This window comes from Diabrotica undecimpunctata, chromosome 4 (genome assembly GCF_040954645.1).
Source record: "Diabrotica undecimpunctata isolate CICGRU chromosome 4, icDiaUnde3, whole genome shotgun sequence".
NCBI lineage: Eukaryota > Metazoa > Arthropoda > Insecta > Coleoptera > Chrysomelidae > Diabrotica > Diabrotica undecimpunctata.
The window spans coordinates 118673144-118692757 of record NC_092806.1 but is presented as its reverse complement, the minus strand read 5'-3'; the positions used below and the strand labels follow the sequence as shown (position 1 = coordinate 118692757).

General features: G+C 31.6%; 1 protein-coding gene across 2 annotated transcripts in view; it reads right to left on the bottom strand.

Annotated features, from left to right (window-relative positions):
- Positions 1-19614, bottom strand: part of LOC140438372 (uncharacterized) — a 76948-nt gene that overhangs the window by 9431 nt on the left and 47903 nt on the right. The window contains exon 4 of one of the 2 annotated variants that reach the window (XM_072528049.1): positions 7702-7993. The exons of the other annotated variant lie outside the window; for it this stretch is intronic. Coding sequence (XP_072384150.1) covers positions 7779-7993 — 215 coding nt within the window. The 3' untranslated portion in view covers positions 7702-7778. Of the gene's footprint in view, positions 1-7701; positions 7994-19614 lie in introns of those variants that run through there. 2 annotated transcript variants of the gene reach the window in all.

The window sequence follows — 19614 nt, the reverse complement described above, 5'->3', positions numbered from 1 at the left end:
CAAAAGAAAATTACAGTTTGACGAAGCAGATACAGAAGAGAACCTTACACCGCAAAATAAGATTAGAACCCAAATACTGTATAAAACAATTGATTATTTGGCAAATAATCTGAAATTTAGAGGAAAAGCTTATGAAGATCTTGCCATCACTTTCTCATTTTTATTTTCTCTACCTCTTTCAGAGGATAACGTGATTTCAGACAAAGCGTCGGTATTAGTGAATATTTATTCGAATGACTTGGATACATTATCTCTACCAAGTGACTGTATTCAATTAAAACATTTTATGTCATTACTAGGCCAAGTTGAGTATAAAAATCCAACAAATCACAGTGCTACTTTTGTGATGGAGCTTTTGCATAAAAATAATATAATTGCAACCTTCCCAAACGTAGAAATAGCACTAAGAATCTTCTTATCGTTAATGGTTACTAACGCAACTGGTGAAAGATAATTTTCCACTTTAAAACGGGTCAAAAATTATTTGAGAAATTCGATGACGGAAGAAACATTAAATTCGTTCGCTGTTTTAAATATTAATAATGATCTGCTTACAAAATTAGATTTTAATAAAATCATTGATCTGTTTGCAAGTAGGAAGTCCAGGAAAATTTGTTTGTAAATAATTATGTTAATTTACTTTATAAGTTGTGAGTTTGTGTCTTTGTGGCTTTTTTGTATATTTGTAATAAATTACGTAATAATATTAAAATAGTTTTAATGAATTGTTAACCTAAGGCAAGGCGCTCACCAACGTGGCAACCAAATGGCGTGGCAATGGCGAGCGAGTGCTGTGGTCGCACGTATCGAAAGGTCGCACGTGCGACTACATATGTTTATAAATTTCACCTGCCACTGGGGTACCACAACACTTGTTCGCCATTGCCACGGCATTTGGTTGCCACGTTGGTGAGCGCCTTGCCTAAGACGCATCTATACCTACTGGAGAGTGGCGTTATAGTATGACTTAGCTCCCGGCGGTCCATGAACTAAATCCGGCACTGCAAGGCATACAGAAAAAATTATCTGGTTATTTATCATTTTTACACTGACCGTTTTTCGGTCATATTTGGAGGGGTGGACACCCTTACCGTCCCATCTATGGCGTCAGAGAATATTATTTCCTTTTATTATTTACTAAAATCCAGCCATTCAATAAATATGGCAAGAGTATCTATCATTTTTGCATATGTCGTGAAACGGTCATGTTTCGGAAAATATAAGGGGAAAACGCCCCCGAACCAAAAAAAGTCACAGAGATAAACTGTGGCGGACTTGGTCTAAGGAAGACGTACAAGAAGTTTCAAGAGAGTATAAATCTCTAAAAAATTTGCCGGGGGGCACTCAAACTATACGCCTTTCAAAAAAATTTCAAAAGGCATATGGGTAGAAAAATTTTTGACCAATGTGTGACCTGTACTCACTTTTTGTTCGCCATTTTGTTGTATATGGGACTAACTAAATTATCCAAAAAATCGGATTACTGGTCGCGAAAATTTCTGTATCGGCATTGTTTTGTTAGCCATATTATGTGTAGAAATAGATTCCAGACCATACTACGGTTTATTCACTTCACTGATAATGAAACAACAAATAAAGATAATCGTAAAAGAAAGACAGTTAAGATTTTATTTCACGTAGTGTCTCTGTATATTCGTTTTTACGTGTATTATTCTAACAGGACTCATCAGACCGTCTATTCACAGAAGCTCTGAGCGTGAAAACAATCTTTCCTGTCGAAAAAGAAGCAAAAATAAAATGGCTTCAGTATGGATGCTAGAGCGACATCTGATAATACAGAAATCCAAAGATTTCTATTGACGAAACCAAATTCTTAGAAGGCACAGATTAAAGCAAAAATCTGGATTTTGCTTTCGTCAATAGAAATCTTCGGATTTTTACTTTCGTGATTCAAATATATTTGTCTTTAAAACATAAAACCTCTCACACATGCCTAGACTAATAATTTTAAGCAACTATCTGCATTTGCAGCAATTTTCCATAGATAAATCTTTCGTACCATTTAGAGGAAGGTTGCTGTTCTAGTAGTTTATTCTTATTGCAGGAAAGGCCTTAAAATATGATGTGAAAATATTTAAGTTATATGACGATAATGGATATACGTATAAAACCGAAATTTATAAAAACAAATTAACACGGTTACTGCGGGACGAAGAAGTAAGACAGTCCTTTTTAATTTGATCAATAATTATCTCAATAGTGTTCGTACCTACTCTACTAGCAAATAATTACAATAACAATTTAGAGCTGGCAGATGTGAAAGCTGTACTAAGAGAAATATTGGACGAAAAAAAAAACAATGAAAAAGGGAAACATCAAGGGAAAATAAAGTGTCGGCAAGGTTATTGGAAACTGGAAACAAAAGAGATTTTTAGGTTTATTATAACAAAAAACACGGACAAGGAGAATCAATTTATAAACCGGAAACAGTTGTGTTTTATAACAAGTTTAAAATGGGTATTGATTTGTCAGATCAAATGGCTTCCGATTTTACTGTCCTTCGTCAATGTTTGCGATAGTACCATAATGTTGCATTTAAGTATGTGTTTAAAACGTCAGTAAGCAATGCCCTTATCTTATACAAGATATCTGTTACCTTTTATGTCTTTTCTGTAACCTTTTATAATAAAATATTTAGCAAATATTTAGCAAATAATGCGTGATTGTTAGTTACTTTTCCGTCATATTTTGCTATTTTTTTATTACTTTTGTAACTTGACTAAGATGAATCACCTGTGATTGTTTTAATAGTAGTTACTTTTCTGTCAGATCTTGCTATTTTTTTATTACTTTTCTAACTTGATTAAGATGAATGATCTGTGATGCCTACTTGTCCGACATGCTACTAGGTTCACTTGCATCCTACCGGCATAGTTTGTTTGCCGAATTTTATATACCACCAATATTAATGGTAATTTAAACTGTACTCTGAAAAGTATCACGAGTGACACACAGTGTACAGAAATAAACCAACAAAGTTGATCACCGGTGATACCTATGGTATCACAAAGCAAAAACATCACAGTATCATTGGTAGCCAACCTATTAAAACTTACCCTGTAGATTGCGAATAAAGAGAAAAACAAAAGCATTATTTTAAAAGTATACAAAAAGCGTTCATTTTTGTGTGTTAAAAAGGTTTGTAGGTGCTTGTGAACAAATTCTAAAGTAATTTTAATTGGCTACATTTTTACACTCCAAAATCGCCATTATTTCGCTCGTTCAATTTTTGAAATCTCGCAAAAAAAGCACGATTACCCTTGTAACCTTCGACAGTACTATTTTTTTTCTTTAGTTTTGAATACTAAAGAATAATAAAAAATTGGTCCCAACAGTGTGCTCTTAAATTTCAAAATCAATGTTTTTGGCATTAAAAAAGTGTATGTTTTCTGCGGAATTCGTCATATGTTGGCCATCCCTAGTATCCTAGAAAGATAGTAATTTCTCAGTGTTAAATCGTAACATAATCGACCCTTGCAGAGAATAACGTTGTAACTAACATTTTTGGCGATTTTGAGTTACAGTGTTCTTCTTGGATAACTTTTTACGCACTGTCTGCCAACATGATCGGTGTGGCTGTAACTGCATAAATAAGAAAGATTCCGAATGGAATAATACCGTAAATATAAAAAAAATTGAATTATTTGTAGAATAACAGAGTAACTACAGATACGACGTTGAACCAAATCAAAAATTGGTAAAAATACTGCATCGTACCATAGTGTATCAAAATAATTCTCATATTTCGAAAACTACACCGTAACTGTTGTTACAATTTTATTCGCCGCATTGGCTGCTAAGTTCCGATAATTATGCAGGTAGATACTACACGTCGTGTATCAATATTTCACGGCATTATTGTAAGAATAGTAGGGGGAAATAGACAAGACAGATCTTGATTGTTTCCCGGTCACGGTGTTTAGTTTGCAGTTGAATAGTACACAGTGCAGGTGTTATTTTTTAAAAATCATGAGCAGACATCAACGTAGTTCTCGACTGATACAGTTGGCGTTGCAACAAACAAGTTAGTATTTTATAATTTTCTAAAAATAAATAACGATAACAAGGTTAATTTTTAGAAGGTCCTGTAGAAGAACATAATGGTACTAAAGACGTGGAACTTGGATAAGCAAGTAGTTGTTCTTCATTTGTAAATACAGGTAAATAATTTGTTCTTATATAAAGTGGTTTAAGTTAGGTCTCCATTAAATATTCTTTTTATTGTTCTGATCTTATTTTTAGGAGATGAACTAATAAGTTTTAAAAAAACGTTAGAGAAACAAAATGAAATATTTGATGATTTTGAGCAAAGTGAAATTGAAGAAGCTTTTTCTCCCGACGTTTCAGAGTATATTCCTTCATCATCTGGTAAATTTATTGTTTTGTTAGTCATAAGTTTTTTAATTGTTTTAATTATTTACAGAATCATTAAAAAGTTCTACTCTACATCAGAATCATTCCGGTTTGGGTGATTACCTCCGTCGGAACAATAATAAATCGACATCGCTATTTATAGTCAGTTCAATTTTAAACGACATATTAGGGCAAGTCATAAGTATTAGCTTAATAAGTATAAGAAGGGGACGAAAACGTAAAGCTAATAGAACGGAATGGAAAGATGTAATTCGTAAACAAAAAAAACAAAGGAGAACAATTTATAAATAAACAAGGTAAAGTTGTAAAACAACGACAACTTAAAGGTGGTTGTATGGACAAATGTATCCGAAAGTGCCAAGAAAAACTGAATATTACAACAAGACAATAACTTTTTAAAGAGTTTTGGAAAATGGGAGATCACAACCTTCAGGCCCAATATATTAGTCGTTTAGTTACTAGATACACAAGAACTCGTATTTTAAATACTACCATTGAATCTCGAAGGAAGTGGACATTTCAGAATAAATTGCCTATAAATGATAGCCACATTGTGGTATGTAAAAAAATGTTTCTTGATACGTTTGATATAACCGATAGTTGGGTGATGACAATGTCTAAAAAGATGTCAGAGAGTGAAGTTGGTATAATTGTTAAAGATATACGTGGAAAACACACCACTCGGCCACAACGAGTAGCAGAAGAAATAAAAAAAACTGTTCGAAAACACATATCGTCTATTCCAGCAGTAGAGTCACATTACCTTAGAAAAAAAAAACAACAAAATTATATTTTGAAGAGAAACTAAATATTTCTAAACTTTTTGATTTGTATACGGAGTGGATGCAGAAAGACCATCCTATCTCGTCTACTGCAACATTAAGACAGTACCGTGAGATATTCAACAGTGAATTTAACATCGAATTTTTTAAACCAAAAAAAGACCAGTGTGTCTTCTGTCATGTTTACCGAAATGCACGTGAAGACGAAAAAGCAGAGATGAATCTGAAGTACACTAACCATATTGCTAATAAGACTGTTGTAAGACAACTTAAGGAAAGGGATAAAGAGATCGCTAAAAATTCAATTTAAACTATAGTTGCTTGTTACGACTTGCAGAAAGTTCTCACCACACCTCAGTCTGAACTGTCAATGTTTTACTATAAACGAAAATTATGCGTTTATAATTTCACAATATTTGACCTAGGACGCAATGAAGGATTTTGCTACATGTGGGATGAAACCAGAAGAAGGAAGGGAGCTAACGAAATAAGTAGCAGTGTTTATAATTTCATTTCAACTAATGTTTTAAAAGGATATAAACATTTTATATTTTATAGTGATAATTGCGGAGGACAAAATAGAAACAAAATAATATTTGCGATGTATTCTTTTGCAGTTGAAAAATTTTCTATAACGATAACGCACAATTATTTTGAGGTAGGTCATTTCCAAAATGAGGGAGATTCCATGCACGCCTTAATAGAGCGACGTAAAAAAACCAAACAGTTTTTATTCCCGAACAATGGATAAGCTTAGTAAGATGTGCAAAAACAACAGGTAAACCGTATTTGGTAACTGAACTGCACAAAGACAATATATTTGATTTTAAAAAACTTATGACAACATTTCCAAATTGGTATATAAATGAAGAAAATGAAAAAATGGTCTGGAACATGGTGAAACACATAAATATTTCTGAAACAAATCCTGGCGAGGTGAATATTCAATATGATTTCATATCCGAGAAAAAAATTAAGTTAAACTTGCTACAGAAACCTATCTCCAGGAAACAAAAAAGGTTAGCAACTTCTAGTAACGGTCTTTCTAATCTACATCTAGCATATTCATCTTATCTAGGGATAACAAAAGCAAAATATGATGATCTGCAGAGTTTATGTCGAAGCCAGTGCATTCCTGTCACTTACCACGATTATTTTAAAAAAAGTGGGTTGCCTGTAAAGTCGGTTTTACGGGCGAAGATTTTACGTGACAACGTCTTTTTCTCGGTAGAATATTTATTGATATGAATATTATTAAATTGCACAATAGGAACAAGGAATTGAATGAAAATAAGAATTGCACAAATTTTAACTATAGAAATATATTTTGTTTACTTAAACATTGTACATGTAAACTTAAACTTAACTAATTTCTATTTGAGTGATTTTGTTGAGGATAGGACGATGATAGGAGAAGTATGAAATGAAAGGAAGTGTTTCTGCTGTAATGTGTCTTGAACGCCAAGAACGCTCGAGAAAGACAGAGAGACAAGCACGGAAGCACGCACCGATTCAACGCGCCTAATTCTCTAGTGCTGCGCGCGCAGCGGACCGATCATGTTTGAGTGGGAGAGAGACGCAAGGCATTCGCCGGTCCGGCGGGCCTCTCTCTCGTTCGGTGACTCACTGTAACAGACGTGACCGGGCGTTACACTTTTTCATGAATGACTCCGAGCCACAACCTAATTTGAGTAAGACGTTGTCACGTCAAAATCTCCCAGTTGATTGCAAAAACATTAATCAAGACAGCGATATGGAAGATTAGACATAAAATAAATATGTTAATTTTAAATTTAATTCGAATTTATATTTAGTTTGTAATAAAATTTGCATTTTAAAAACTATCTACTAACATTATTCCTTAACCTACGAGTACAACGAGCAATAATTTGAAATTCATATTAACTTTTCCGATGAGAACATCGTAAGTGCAGTTACAAGATTATTCGATGAAACTTTATATTTATATTAAAAACTGTAACTGCCACAGTTCAAAAACCGATTCTCTAATAAAAAAAAGTAGACCTTATTCTAAAAGAGGAGTTCAACATTTATATAACTACTTACTACTTACACCGAAAAAATGTCACATACATATAAAAAAGAAATCAAAGAAATTGGTATCTTTTTTTATCATTTCTGAAGAATATCATAAATGCTGGTTACAACGTTATTCTTTGCAGGGGTCGATATTATCAATACTCCCTTATGATTTCTGTTACAATTAATAATTAAATATTAATTAATGGATTGGATCAGCATTTTAGCATTGTATAATGACATCGCATCCGCATATAAAAATAAGAAGTTAATCTAAGTTAAATACGTTTTGTAATAAGTTTTTTTTTTGTAACAGTGCAACAAAAAGTAAATTGCTTTTAAATTCATCTACTATTTCTTATTACCTACTTCGACAAAGGATTATTTAATTCAAGTCTTCATATTTAGTTAGTTTCAACATCTGACTGACTGCTTATTTATGTGGTAGAATAGAAACAAGTCACAATAATCAGATTACAAAAATTTATTAAATAAAGAAACGAAATTATGCAATTTGAGACATAAAGTGCTACATATGAAATGTGTATTATATTTATACGATTATACTTTCCTTCTGATGTTTAAATAATATTCAACTGTTGCTTTTAATTTGGTGTATATCATTTCCTGGTATTCAAAATTTTGAACATAGGTGTCGTGATTTGATCTAATATCGAAATTGTTTTCGATATAATTTGATAAGCAACGACATCTACAGCAAATATGGAAATTAAAATATGCCATAAATATCAGTGGATAAACAATTGCAAAGGACTCTAAAAAATACAACATATTTTTATGTTTTATTTATAAAAGTATCATTTTAAAAACATCTAATGTTTTTTAATGACGTGATATTTTGAAATTGCTACAAAATGTCTGGTGACATGTCCCGATTGTTAACATTGTAGATCTGCTGCTTTGCGTGTCTATTCAATAATTTTTTAATTTCTCATAATGTTTGAAGCAAAATGGTAATATTGGATTTATTATAAAATACCAAATTTTAATTGCATAAACCCAAATTTAGTACATAATGACGGTATTAGATTTTTTCCAAATTTAGTAGTTTGATCATCAAATCATTCTGTTAAATTTTCGGCTCTCCCTGCCATGGGCATTACTAATCTAATTTGTAACCACTGTGTGTTCCAAGACTGAGCCTGTATTGTCAGCTTGAACGTTACTCCATATTTGTTTTAATTCATTTATCCCCTTGCTCTTGAAACGTGCCCTGACATTTTCCACTTTAAATTGCCATAAATTAATTACTATTTAACTGGGAATAAGCCACAATTAAAGGTTAAAATACGTTTATTGACGTTTCAATTTCCACTTCGGAAATCGTTCTCAAAATACAAACTTTAGTAAATTAAACAAAATTTGTTTAATTTACTAATGTTTGTATTTTGAGAACGATTTCCGAAGTGGAAATTGAAACGTCAATAAACGTATTTTAACCTTTAATTGTGGCTTATTCCCAGTTAAATAGTAATTAATTTAAAATGCCACAAGAAAATAGCTTCAGAACAATATTAAATTGCCATCTATAGTCAGTTAGGGGAAGGGCGGGCAAGATGGCATACTTAGTTTATTTTCCATATATCTGAGACATAAATAGAGATAAATCATTCCATTTGATGTATAATGATAGCCAGGTCATTTTTCTACTATTCTAAGTAACAAAAAATCACTCATACAAAGAGATTTATTTAAAAAAATATATCAAAATCAAAATGTACCAAAAAATCATTTTGCCCGCCCAGTGCGTAAATGGCATACACATAAACAATAGTGTTAAATACAAAAATAATTATAAATTTTTATTTTTACGAAGAAAAAAATTGAAATTAAACATTTTAGTTCATGCAAAGTTCGCAAATAAATTGTTTTGCTTTTTTGGGAAGTCCAGCACATTCTGAATGTGACCAGTTTTGGCAAATTTGGCATCTTAACCATCCTTCATTAGATTTGGTCCTACTAAACGTATCATTGCAGTAAATGCAAGCGCAGTCCTCTTGTTCATCATCATCAATACTAAAGGGTTCTTCTTCATCACTTGATATAGTGTTCAGTATTGGTCTGGTCACAATATTTCTCTTGCCTTTTCTCTCCGACTGATGTCTATCTTTGTTCACAATGCGTCTTCCATCACTTAAATCATTGACTATTTTTCTTTTCACGACGTCCCCTCTGCTTTTTATTTCTTGTACTATTTTTTCATTTTCTTTTTCGCGGAGATATTTCAGGAAGGGGCTCTCGGTTAATACATCTTGGTATTGACCAGATTTACGTTTGATAGATTTTCTTACATTACTCTGAGGTACCGGTGCCAATTCCATCAGGATTCCTTCAATAGATTCATCTTTAGAACCAGATGCCGATGGTTCTTGGACATCATGATGATCGTAAGTTGCAGCGTGAGGAACATTAACATCAGCAGGTAAAGATGTAGAAGCAATATCAGGTTTATTAGTAGAACCAGGCACATCCTCAGACACATCTGTAGTTGCACTAGACAAAAATGCATGCTCCGGAAAAATGTCACGATTTATAGGTGATATTCCTGTGGCCCGAAAACCATTTACTGCGATTTCAATATTTGCTGTTTTCTCATATGCTTTCTGGAAGAGACTGCACACTTGATATATGGTTATTGCACGACCAGGATTTTCCCTGAGCCAATGAGTAACAGCTTAATTATAATATTTATGGAGTGGTCCGAAAAAGGCAACATCCAATGGCCGAAGGCGGTGCGTGCAGTGTGCCGGCAGGCAAAGTAATACCACTGAATTCTGTTTAGCTAATTCTAAAGCTTCGTAGCTTTTATGGCTGGAGTGTCCGTCTAAAATTAATAATGCTTTCTGCGCAGGATTCGGCCTGACATGGTCAATGAAATGTTGCATCCACCTTATGAACAAATCTCCGGTCATGTATCCTGATTCATTATGCAATTTTAATATTCCTACAGGTGCGCCGTCATATCAAAGTGGGTTAAATCTTTTTCGGGGGAAAATTATTGATGGTGGTACGTAAGTTCCTCCAGAACTCATGCACACTACAACTGTTGTGTGTACACCCCTTTCTTCGCTCGTGATAGAGCCCACTTGTTTTTTTTCTTTCTGGGCAAAGACTTTTGGCGGAACTTGGACGGTGGTCAACGCTGATTCGTCCATGTTGAATATCATGGTATTTTGAATTTTGTGTTCTTCAATAACTTCTTCTAACTTATCAAAAAATTTATTTACCTGAGGCTTATTGAATGCCTCGGCCCGTGCAAGAGACGGAGCTTCTGGAAGACGTAATGATAATTGCGGATTTCGTTGGCGAAAACCATGCAACTATCCTTTGCCAGCCATCTTGGTTACTTTATTGAACGGATGGTTAATCTTCGTTTTCTCTGCAATGCTGTAGGCTAGATTGCATAAGTCTGCTCTTGTCACGCCAAAAAACCGGGATTCACGATACAGAATGTGGGCAACTATTGCAGTCTCCATATCTTCGTTTAAAACTGTTGCCAGGGAGCCCAAATGTTTTTTTGCTTTAATGGCAATTTTATTTTTATTACCTGCTCGACATCGTAGTGTTGAGAACGGTACATGAAATGTATTGCTTGCTTTAAGCCAACCCATTTTATATGAATAAACCATCTACAAAAAAAAACTGAATATGTACCTTAACCTGAAAAACAGACGGACAAAATGGCATAGTATGTTATTTTGCCCGCCATAATGCTATGCCATTTTGCCCGTTTTGTATTTGCCGACTACTGATAGTTGAAAAAAATTAATAATGGAAATAAACACAATTTTTATTTAAGGTCACAGGCAGCGTATAAAGCATAATTACCAAAAAGTGAATTCAAAAAGCTCTATAACCTTAATTTAATAAATTATTGAATAAAACTTACATTGACGCATCGAACTCGACCAGCACTTATTCACAAATACACCAATCTCGTGGCCGGCCGTTAAATTAGGTGCACGAGACTTAATGTGGACCAGTGTTGCCACTGTTTATAATAAGTATTCAAAATTGCGGTGACCGTTAGCTTGACTTCGAAACAAAAAACCATTTTGCCCGCCTATGCCATTTTACCCGCCCTTCCCCTAATAAATTTTTAAAATAATGCACTTGGATGTAAACCAAGTAAATATAAAGTGTAATCTAGTGCACTTCTGACTTGACTTGACATCATGTTTTTTACTATAACCTGTATATATATATATATATATATATATATATATATATATATATATATATATATATATATATATATATATATATATATATATATATATATATATATATATACATCCCGCTATCCTCTTGAACTCTTTTCACGTTGCAGTAATTTAGCATCACCAAGAATTGCTATCATATTTCTATTTATAAATTGTGTATGTTCGTTTAGGGCACCTTTGTAGGCTTGGCACTGTTGTCGGTTTTTCAATATTCCGATTGGTTTTATATATTTAATTTTTTACATCAAACCTACGTTTTAACATCGAGCGGTAAAATCACTGTATTTGGCATCAATTTAAAGACAATAGATGTTGCCGGTATTAATCCTTAAAATAATATTTTAGATACCTAAATATCGATCCGTTTGGATCAAGTTCGAATAACGACATTGAAACTACCTGCTCACAAGTTGCAGTCTCAACAGGTTTTTTGTTCGTTTAGATGTTATATTTATTTAACCTAGATATTTTTGCCCAGAGAATCGTGTAGGGGAATATTTTACATAAATTTCAATTTACAACCTGTTTAGTCGAAGCTATCGATGAATAGTTTGAGATAAATATTATGGTTTTATGGGATTAAGGCCTTAATTATTGGTTGTGATTGTGTTAATGTTTGAAATTTTGATTTCCATTCCGGAAATCGTTCTCAAAAAATGTTTTTCTGTACAAAATGTGTATAAACATGTTTACATAATTAGTACAATAAACAAAGTTATTGTAAAATAATAGTGGAAATCAAAACTTTAAATATTAGTTAATTAAAAATGTAATTTTCATCTCAATAACGACCAATAATTGTGGCTTAATCCCATAAAAAAATAATATTTGACTTTGACCATGCCATGAGAAAGTAGTTCACGGAACCTCGCTAAATAGTTTAAAAAAATCTTATGCAGAAATTTAAATTCTAAATAGTATGAGGGGTAGCTGACGAAAAATTCGTACAGTTGATTTGCTTTGTTTTTTTAAACAATCTTAAAAGGCAAAAAACAATTTTTTGCTTATAAAACGTTTTGTAAACATTCTAAAGAAAAATAATTCAAATAAAAGTTGTAGACCATAAAAAGTTTTTTATGTAGAGAAATACTAAATTTAAATACATAAATAATTGATATAATTCCAAAAAACCGTAAACTCTAAGATATTAGGTTTGTAGTAATTTATAAATGTTAATAACTTTGTTTTTTGCCTAACGACAGGTAATATAGCTAGTTGAAATTATGGCAATTAATGAGTTATTAAAGTGTGCTAAATATCAAGCAGAGCAAAAAATATTTCACAATTTATTCAATTTGTTTATGACGGAAAGCGATTATTTAAACAACTGTACTTGTCCAAACAGTATGACTCTACAAGTATTTTGTAACTTGCAATCGATTCTTTGCGCTTTCAGTTTTAGGGTATACTAAAAAAACTTTAACATATTATTAAATTTTTTATTAAAAACCAGTTTGAATAGGGGACTTTTTAGTTTTTAGACCACTTCACGTTTTTTCAGTTTCTTTGACAAGTGAGGATTGTCTATTCGCTTATTTCTTAATATGGGCTATGAGCAATTATCTAGTCAAGTCAACACTATTATAGAAGTTACCCATACTTTTCCAGTAGTCATTCAGACGGTTCATGTTAATTGTCCCCATATGAAACATAAGTCCGAGAAAAGTCTTAAATTCTGTTTTTGTTGTCTCTTTCCAAAACGCAATCCTCGATTTTTTCTAAACGACTTTGTGCAAATATTTCGTCAGAGTCACTTCCACCATTCATTTAATCTACATCGTCCTCGCCAGATGCTTCTAACATTGATTGTAATTCAGCAGTGGTCAATCTACGTTTATGTTCACATCTAGCTTTTTTAGATGTCGAAGGCATATTATTTACATCCATCTTTTTATAAATACTATAACTCACTTTTACGGAGGTAATTAACAATAAAAACGTTCTACTAGAAACTATCAACTTACGACTTCCAATACTATAAGGCCACTTGAGGTACAATGCGTTTTTACTTAATAATAGTTCTTGTATAGGTAAAATTGTTTTTTAATGTGCTTCATTGAAGCACACTAGACATAATCCAGTTTTGCCATCACATTCTTCAGAGTATGTTTTAACTTTTTTAACTTTTCTATCGTCCTTTCTACTAGTCATGCTTCTTCTTAAAATTTTGTTACATCTTGTACACTTTCTTCTCTTTGTATTATCTACATCGCTTTGCCTAAGATGGTATTTTTGGGTGTAACTGGTCGTGAGGGTTACAACATTTCTTTATTTGCAAATGCCTTCGCGAACTCCAGTCTGAACTCAAGGATAGGTTGTCGCTTTTTTTACGTTTTCTATTATTTATCAAATAAGCATTGACTACTGCGGTATTAAATGCGGTATTAAATATTAATTCCACTGTCACTTTCCGGTACCACTTCAGAATTTTGCGTATTGGGCTTTGGTAAGAAGCCACTTGATCACTAAAATCAACACTCTTTTTCACCAAGTTATAATCGAGAATAGTTTGTGGTTTTAGTACTTGTGTATAATTTTTCTTTTCATTTGATTAAACCAAGATACAACTATAATGTTTAAACGTTGTAAGGATTAAAACTGGTCTTTTGTCGACCCATTTTATTACTTATAAAATCAATAATGGGGTTTTAAGTTTCATGGTGAGTAACTGGTTGCAACTTTTTTAATCGAGATTTTGGTTTTACATGTTTTTATAGTAAAACATCTGCACATGAATAATTCGTTTCTTGAACAATGATTTCAATTCATCGACCAATATTCTAAAATAAGGTTTTATTACGTCGTCCGGAATATTATAAACTGGTTCTCTTTCACAAAGCATTGGAAATATGGTTTACATTCTATATTTAGAAAAATCTTTTACTGCAACTTTTGTTCAACCTAAACTAAATTAATACACAAAACAAATTAATCTATTTTTTTATAGAAATGCAGATTCCTGTCGGATTTTTATCAGTGCGGCATGAGTCACTGGTATCTCGTATATCCGGACCTCTTATCGCATTACAAACATAATTCTTAATTAGCAGTGCGGTACAAGATACATTTAGGTCGTATAATCTTAAAGCCGTAATAAGACCATAAGACCGTATGTTATAAATAAATGTATTTCTATAAGAATTATCTTGAAAGATGAAAAAAATACAATAAAAAAGTGCAATATTAAGTGTTATTTAAAAAATAATAAGTCATTCACGGGCGTACAGTTAAAAACTAAAGTTTTCAGTGTTCTATTGCTTGATTATTATTATCTGGTATTCTGAAAATGTTGACATTTTTTCCTGGTCTGATCTTCCTCAACTAACGTCATCTTTCTTAATTGGTGGGTTGTATTGTTCAGGTCTCTTTAAGTGTTTTTGTTGCTATCCATAGTGAATGATCTTCTTTAGACAATGTACTAATGTATTGTTCAAATGTGACATTGCGTGCATCATGTAGCGCTAATCTTAATTGTCTGATTATCTACCTCTTGCTCTTCATTTTTCGACTATTAGTTGTATAATATAATTCGGAGTGTTATTTGTGTTTTTTTGATTTGGAATTGTTAATCGTGTAGCTCCATATGAAATAGTAGAAGATGAAAACGGCAGCATATTCATCCATAAAAAAAGGAAACGCGATAAAGATATCTGAAACAACTGTTTTATGTTATAAGAGATGAAATAGTCCGAAATTACCAAAACAGGTGAACAGGGCACTATAAAGACGAAGTAGAATTAGCTATGAAACAGCTTAAATGAAGAAAAGAAGTAAGCTTAGACCAAATACCAGCAGGAATTATTCTACTGAGGAAAAAAAATAAATGGATAACAATATTCACTCCATTTACAGAAAAGGCGGTGACCCGCAAAAATTTTAAAAACTTCTTTAATAGCCCCCAGTCAACAATTTCCTAATCATGTTTAAAAAACGTACGGATTCTAATTTTATTTACTGTTGTTTTGAATAATTCGTTAGTGGTACAGCCAAACCACTCTCTTAAATTTCTCATCCAGGACATTCTTATACGGCCTGGATTTCTGCGTCCTTGGATTTTTTTGCATTATATTTTGTAGGAATGTGTACTTTTGTCCTTTCATCAGGTGGCCTAAGTATTCAAGTTTTCTCTTTTTTATATTCAGTATAACTTCTGAGTCGTTATTTATTATGCGTATTACCTCTTCATTTGTAATTTTATCCACCCAACTTATTTTTAGTATACGGAGGTAGCACCACATCTCAAAGCTTTCAAGATTTTTAACATTCTTCTGTTTAAGAGTCCATGCCTCAACAACCGTAAAGCAAAGTACTGAATACATACTAAGTAGTTAACTAAAAGTGGACGTATGCAAAGAGATGTATGACGTAATCGTATGGTATTCGCTAATAATCCTGTCACGTAATATGCCACATACTTCTTTGCGATAATTCGTTTTATTTCTGCCAGTTTAAGGTGTTATTAGATGCAGCCATGTTTAATTTCTCTCCACCATCGTATTATCTCCGTTAAATCCTATCATTTTAGGCTCCATATGTCATGATTACACCTATAGGACCGGAGATACGCAACTAAGGCTCTTTTGACATAACAAAATATATTGGAGTAAAGATATATACCTAAGGTCCTTTTGGTGTTGATGTATTTGATTTCTACGTCGTAGTATTCTATTGGTTAAATGGTACCATTTGAGGTACTGTACGTCACGATTGGACTAATAGGATCGAAGATACATAACTAAGGCCCTTTTTCCAGGCTACTCTATTTAATTTTTATATCTCATTGTATTCTATTAGTTAAATTCTATCATTTGAGGTACAAAACGTCACGATTGGACTAATAGGACCGCAGATACATAACTAAGGCCCTTTTGACAAGCTGATGTATTTTTTTTTTCTATCTTATTGTATTCGGTTGGTTAAATTCTATCATTTGAGGTACTGCACGTCACGATTGGGCCACTAAAAACGAAGATACGTAACTAAGGCCCTTTTGACGTGATGCTGTATTTGATTTTTATGTCATTGTATTCTATTGGTTAAGTGCTATCATTTGAGCTATCGTACGTCACGATTGGACTAATAAAACCGAAGATACATAACTAAGGCCATTTTGACATGCTACTCCATTTAATTTTTATACCTCATTGTATTTTATTTGTTAAATCCTTTCATTTGAGGTACTGCACGTCATGATTGGACTAATAGAACTAAAGATACACAACTAAGGCCCTTTTGACATTGTTCTACATTTGATTTTTCTATCCCATTGTATTATTTATGGTAAATCCTATCATTAGAGGTACTATACGTCACGATTGGAATAATAGGACCGAAGATACGTGACTACGGCCCTTTGGACATGTTGCTGTATTTAATTTTTTTATTTCATTGTTGTCAATTGGTTAAATCCTGCCATTTGAGATACTGTACGTCACGATTGGACTTATAGAAACGAAGATATATAATTAAGGCCTTTTTGACATGCTGCTATATTAAATTTTTTTGTTTTATTGTATTTTATTGGTTAAATCCTATCATTTGAGGGGCTGTACGTTGCGACTGGACGGATTGGAGCGAAGATACAATAGGTAGTTGCAATATATCATAACCCGTTACTTTTAACCAAACATGATGCCAGAATGATTTGTGGATGAAAAAAATATATATATATATTCTTAAATTTACTATTTCGTTGTGGGTAATATTATATTCAACAGCGATGCCAAATTTCTGATGCTAAAATGATTGATAATGGAAGTAGGATATACATTTTCATGTATATAATGGCAGCGAGTAAACGGTAAAACCCTGAACTAAAAATATATAATATTTTCACTGTATCATCATTTTAGACTCAAACATTTTCTGGAATAAACTTATAAAACTCAGTAAGGGATAAAAAGAGAAAGCGGATATTTTAAAATACCAACACGGTATCAAAACTCTAATCAATGAGATGGTTAAAATTTTTGTAACAAGTACGGGAAAACAGTTATTAAGGTCTTGTAAAGTAGCGTCGATATACAGATGCTACTTTGCAAGACGATTCTAAATTGATGGTAAAAGCATAATGTATCGATGCGAAAATGATAGTAGGATATATATATATATATATATATATATATATATATATATATAAATATATATATATATATATATATATATATATATATATATTATATATATATATATATATATATATATAAATATATAAATGTTTTGGATGGGTTGGAGTCAATAAAAGGGGCTATTGGTTAAATATTTATTATCTCGAGCTTTCAATTGTGTTTACAATTATTATCAAGAGCTGCTAAAAAAGACAAAATATCTTACAAAGTTGAACTAGAAAGAAAAAAATTTTTTGTTAACTCACCAAATAAAATTAGTTTGGTTAATAAAACTGCTGCAAATACATCTCAAAAAGAATTAATAAAAAAATGTTCTTATCTAATAAATGCTTCTCTGAAATTTTTATATAATTTAGAAAACATTTTCTTAACACAAAAAAAAATTGAATTTATAAATAATTTAAAGTAGCGACCAATTACAAATAAGTCTCAATGTCATAAATGCCAACTGAAAATTTTTTTTTTTGACAATTATATTGAGAAAAATAAAATTTTGTTTAAACATTATTTTTTGTTTAGTAACAAAAAAGAAGAAGATTGATTCACCATTGATAGATGTCTGAAAAAATGTAACAGATATATGGAAAATTAAATCAAAATGTGACATTTTTCAAGTTTCATATATAAATTATAAAGAAATAATATAATTATAAATTGAGCTTAGATTTTGAATTCCTGATCTTTTGTTTAAATTATTATCACTTTTGCTAATACAAACCATTTCCAAAAAAGTCCTTTTGAATTTATTACTTTCACTACATAAAATTTTAATGTTATCAAAATCCATATTATGGTCTTTATCGATTACATGCTCTGCCAAAGCACAAGATGGTTTTTTAATTCTGCAATCACTTTTGTGAGAAATAATGCGGTTTGAAAGATTTCTTCCGGTCTCACCAACATAGCTTCACACTGAGTACAACTAATGCTGTATACTACATTCGTTTTTTCAAATTTGTCTATAGGATATTTAGTTTTGGAATATAAAGATGAAATAGTTTTGATGTTCTCTGTTGCTATTTTTATATTGTTAATAACCTTTAGTGTTTGTATTAATTTAGGTGTTAATGATGCTATAAAATATAGTGAATGATAATAGATGTTCTGATTGTTAGATACAAAGTTTTGAGATTTAGCAAAAAATGGTGTTAAGTTATTTATATTAACAATATTAGAAAAAAGCATCCTATGTAGCATATCTGGAGGATAAGAATTTTCAATTAAAATATTTTTTAACAATTGAAAATCTTTTTATAGATTATCTGGATAAAAAAGCTTTAAAATACGTTCATTTAATCCTGTTATAAGGTTCATTTTCATCTTATTTGGATGATGAGAGTAATAGCTTATAAATCTATTACTACATATGGGTTTTCTAAACCATCTGGTTTTCAACATATTGTCTGTATTTCTTACAATTCTCATGTCAAGGAATGGTAGAGAATTATCTACTTCTTCTCAGTTGTACTCAGTGTGAAGCTGAGTATGTTGGTGAGACCGAAAGAAATCTTTCAAATCGCATTATTTCTCACAAAAGTGATTGCAGAATTAAAAAACCATCTTGTGCTTTGGCAGAGCATGTAATCGATAAAGACCATATTATGGATTTTGATAACATTAAAATTTTATGTAGTGAAAGTAATAAATTCAAAAGGACTTTTTTGGAAATGGTTTGTATTAGCCAAAGTGATAATAATTTAAACAAAAGATCAGAAATTCAAAATCTAAGCAAAATTTATAATTATATTATTTCTTTATAATTTATATATGAAACTTGGAAAATGTCACATTTTGATTTAATTTTTCATATATCTGTTACATTTTTTCAGACATCTATCAATGGTGAATAAATCTTCTTCTTTTTTGTTACTAAACAAAAAAGAATTTTTAAACAAAATTTTATTTTCCTCAATATAATATTGTCAAAAATAAAAATTTTAAGTTGGCATTTATGACATTGAGGCTTATTTGTAATTGGTCGCTACTTTAAATTATTTATAAATTTAATTTTTTTTGTGTAAAGAA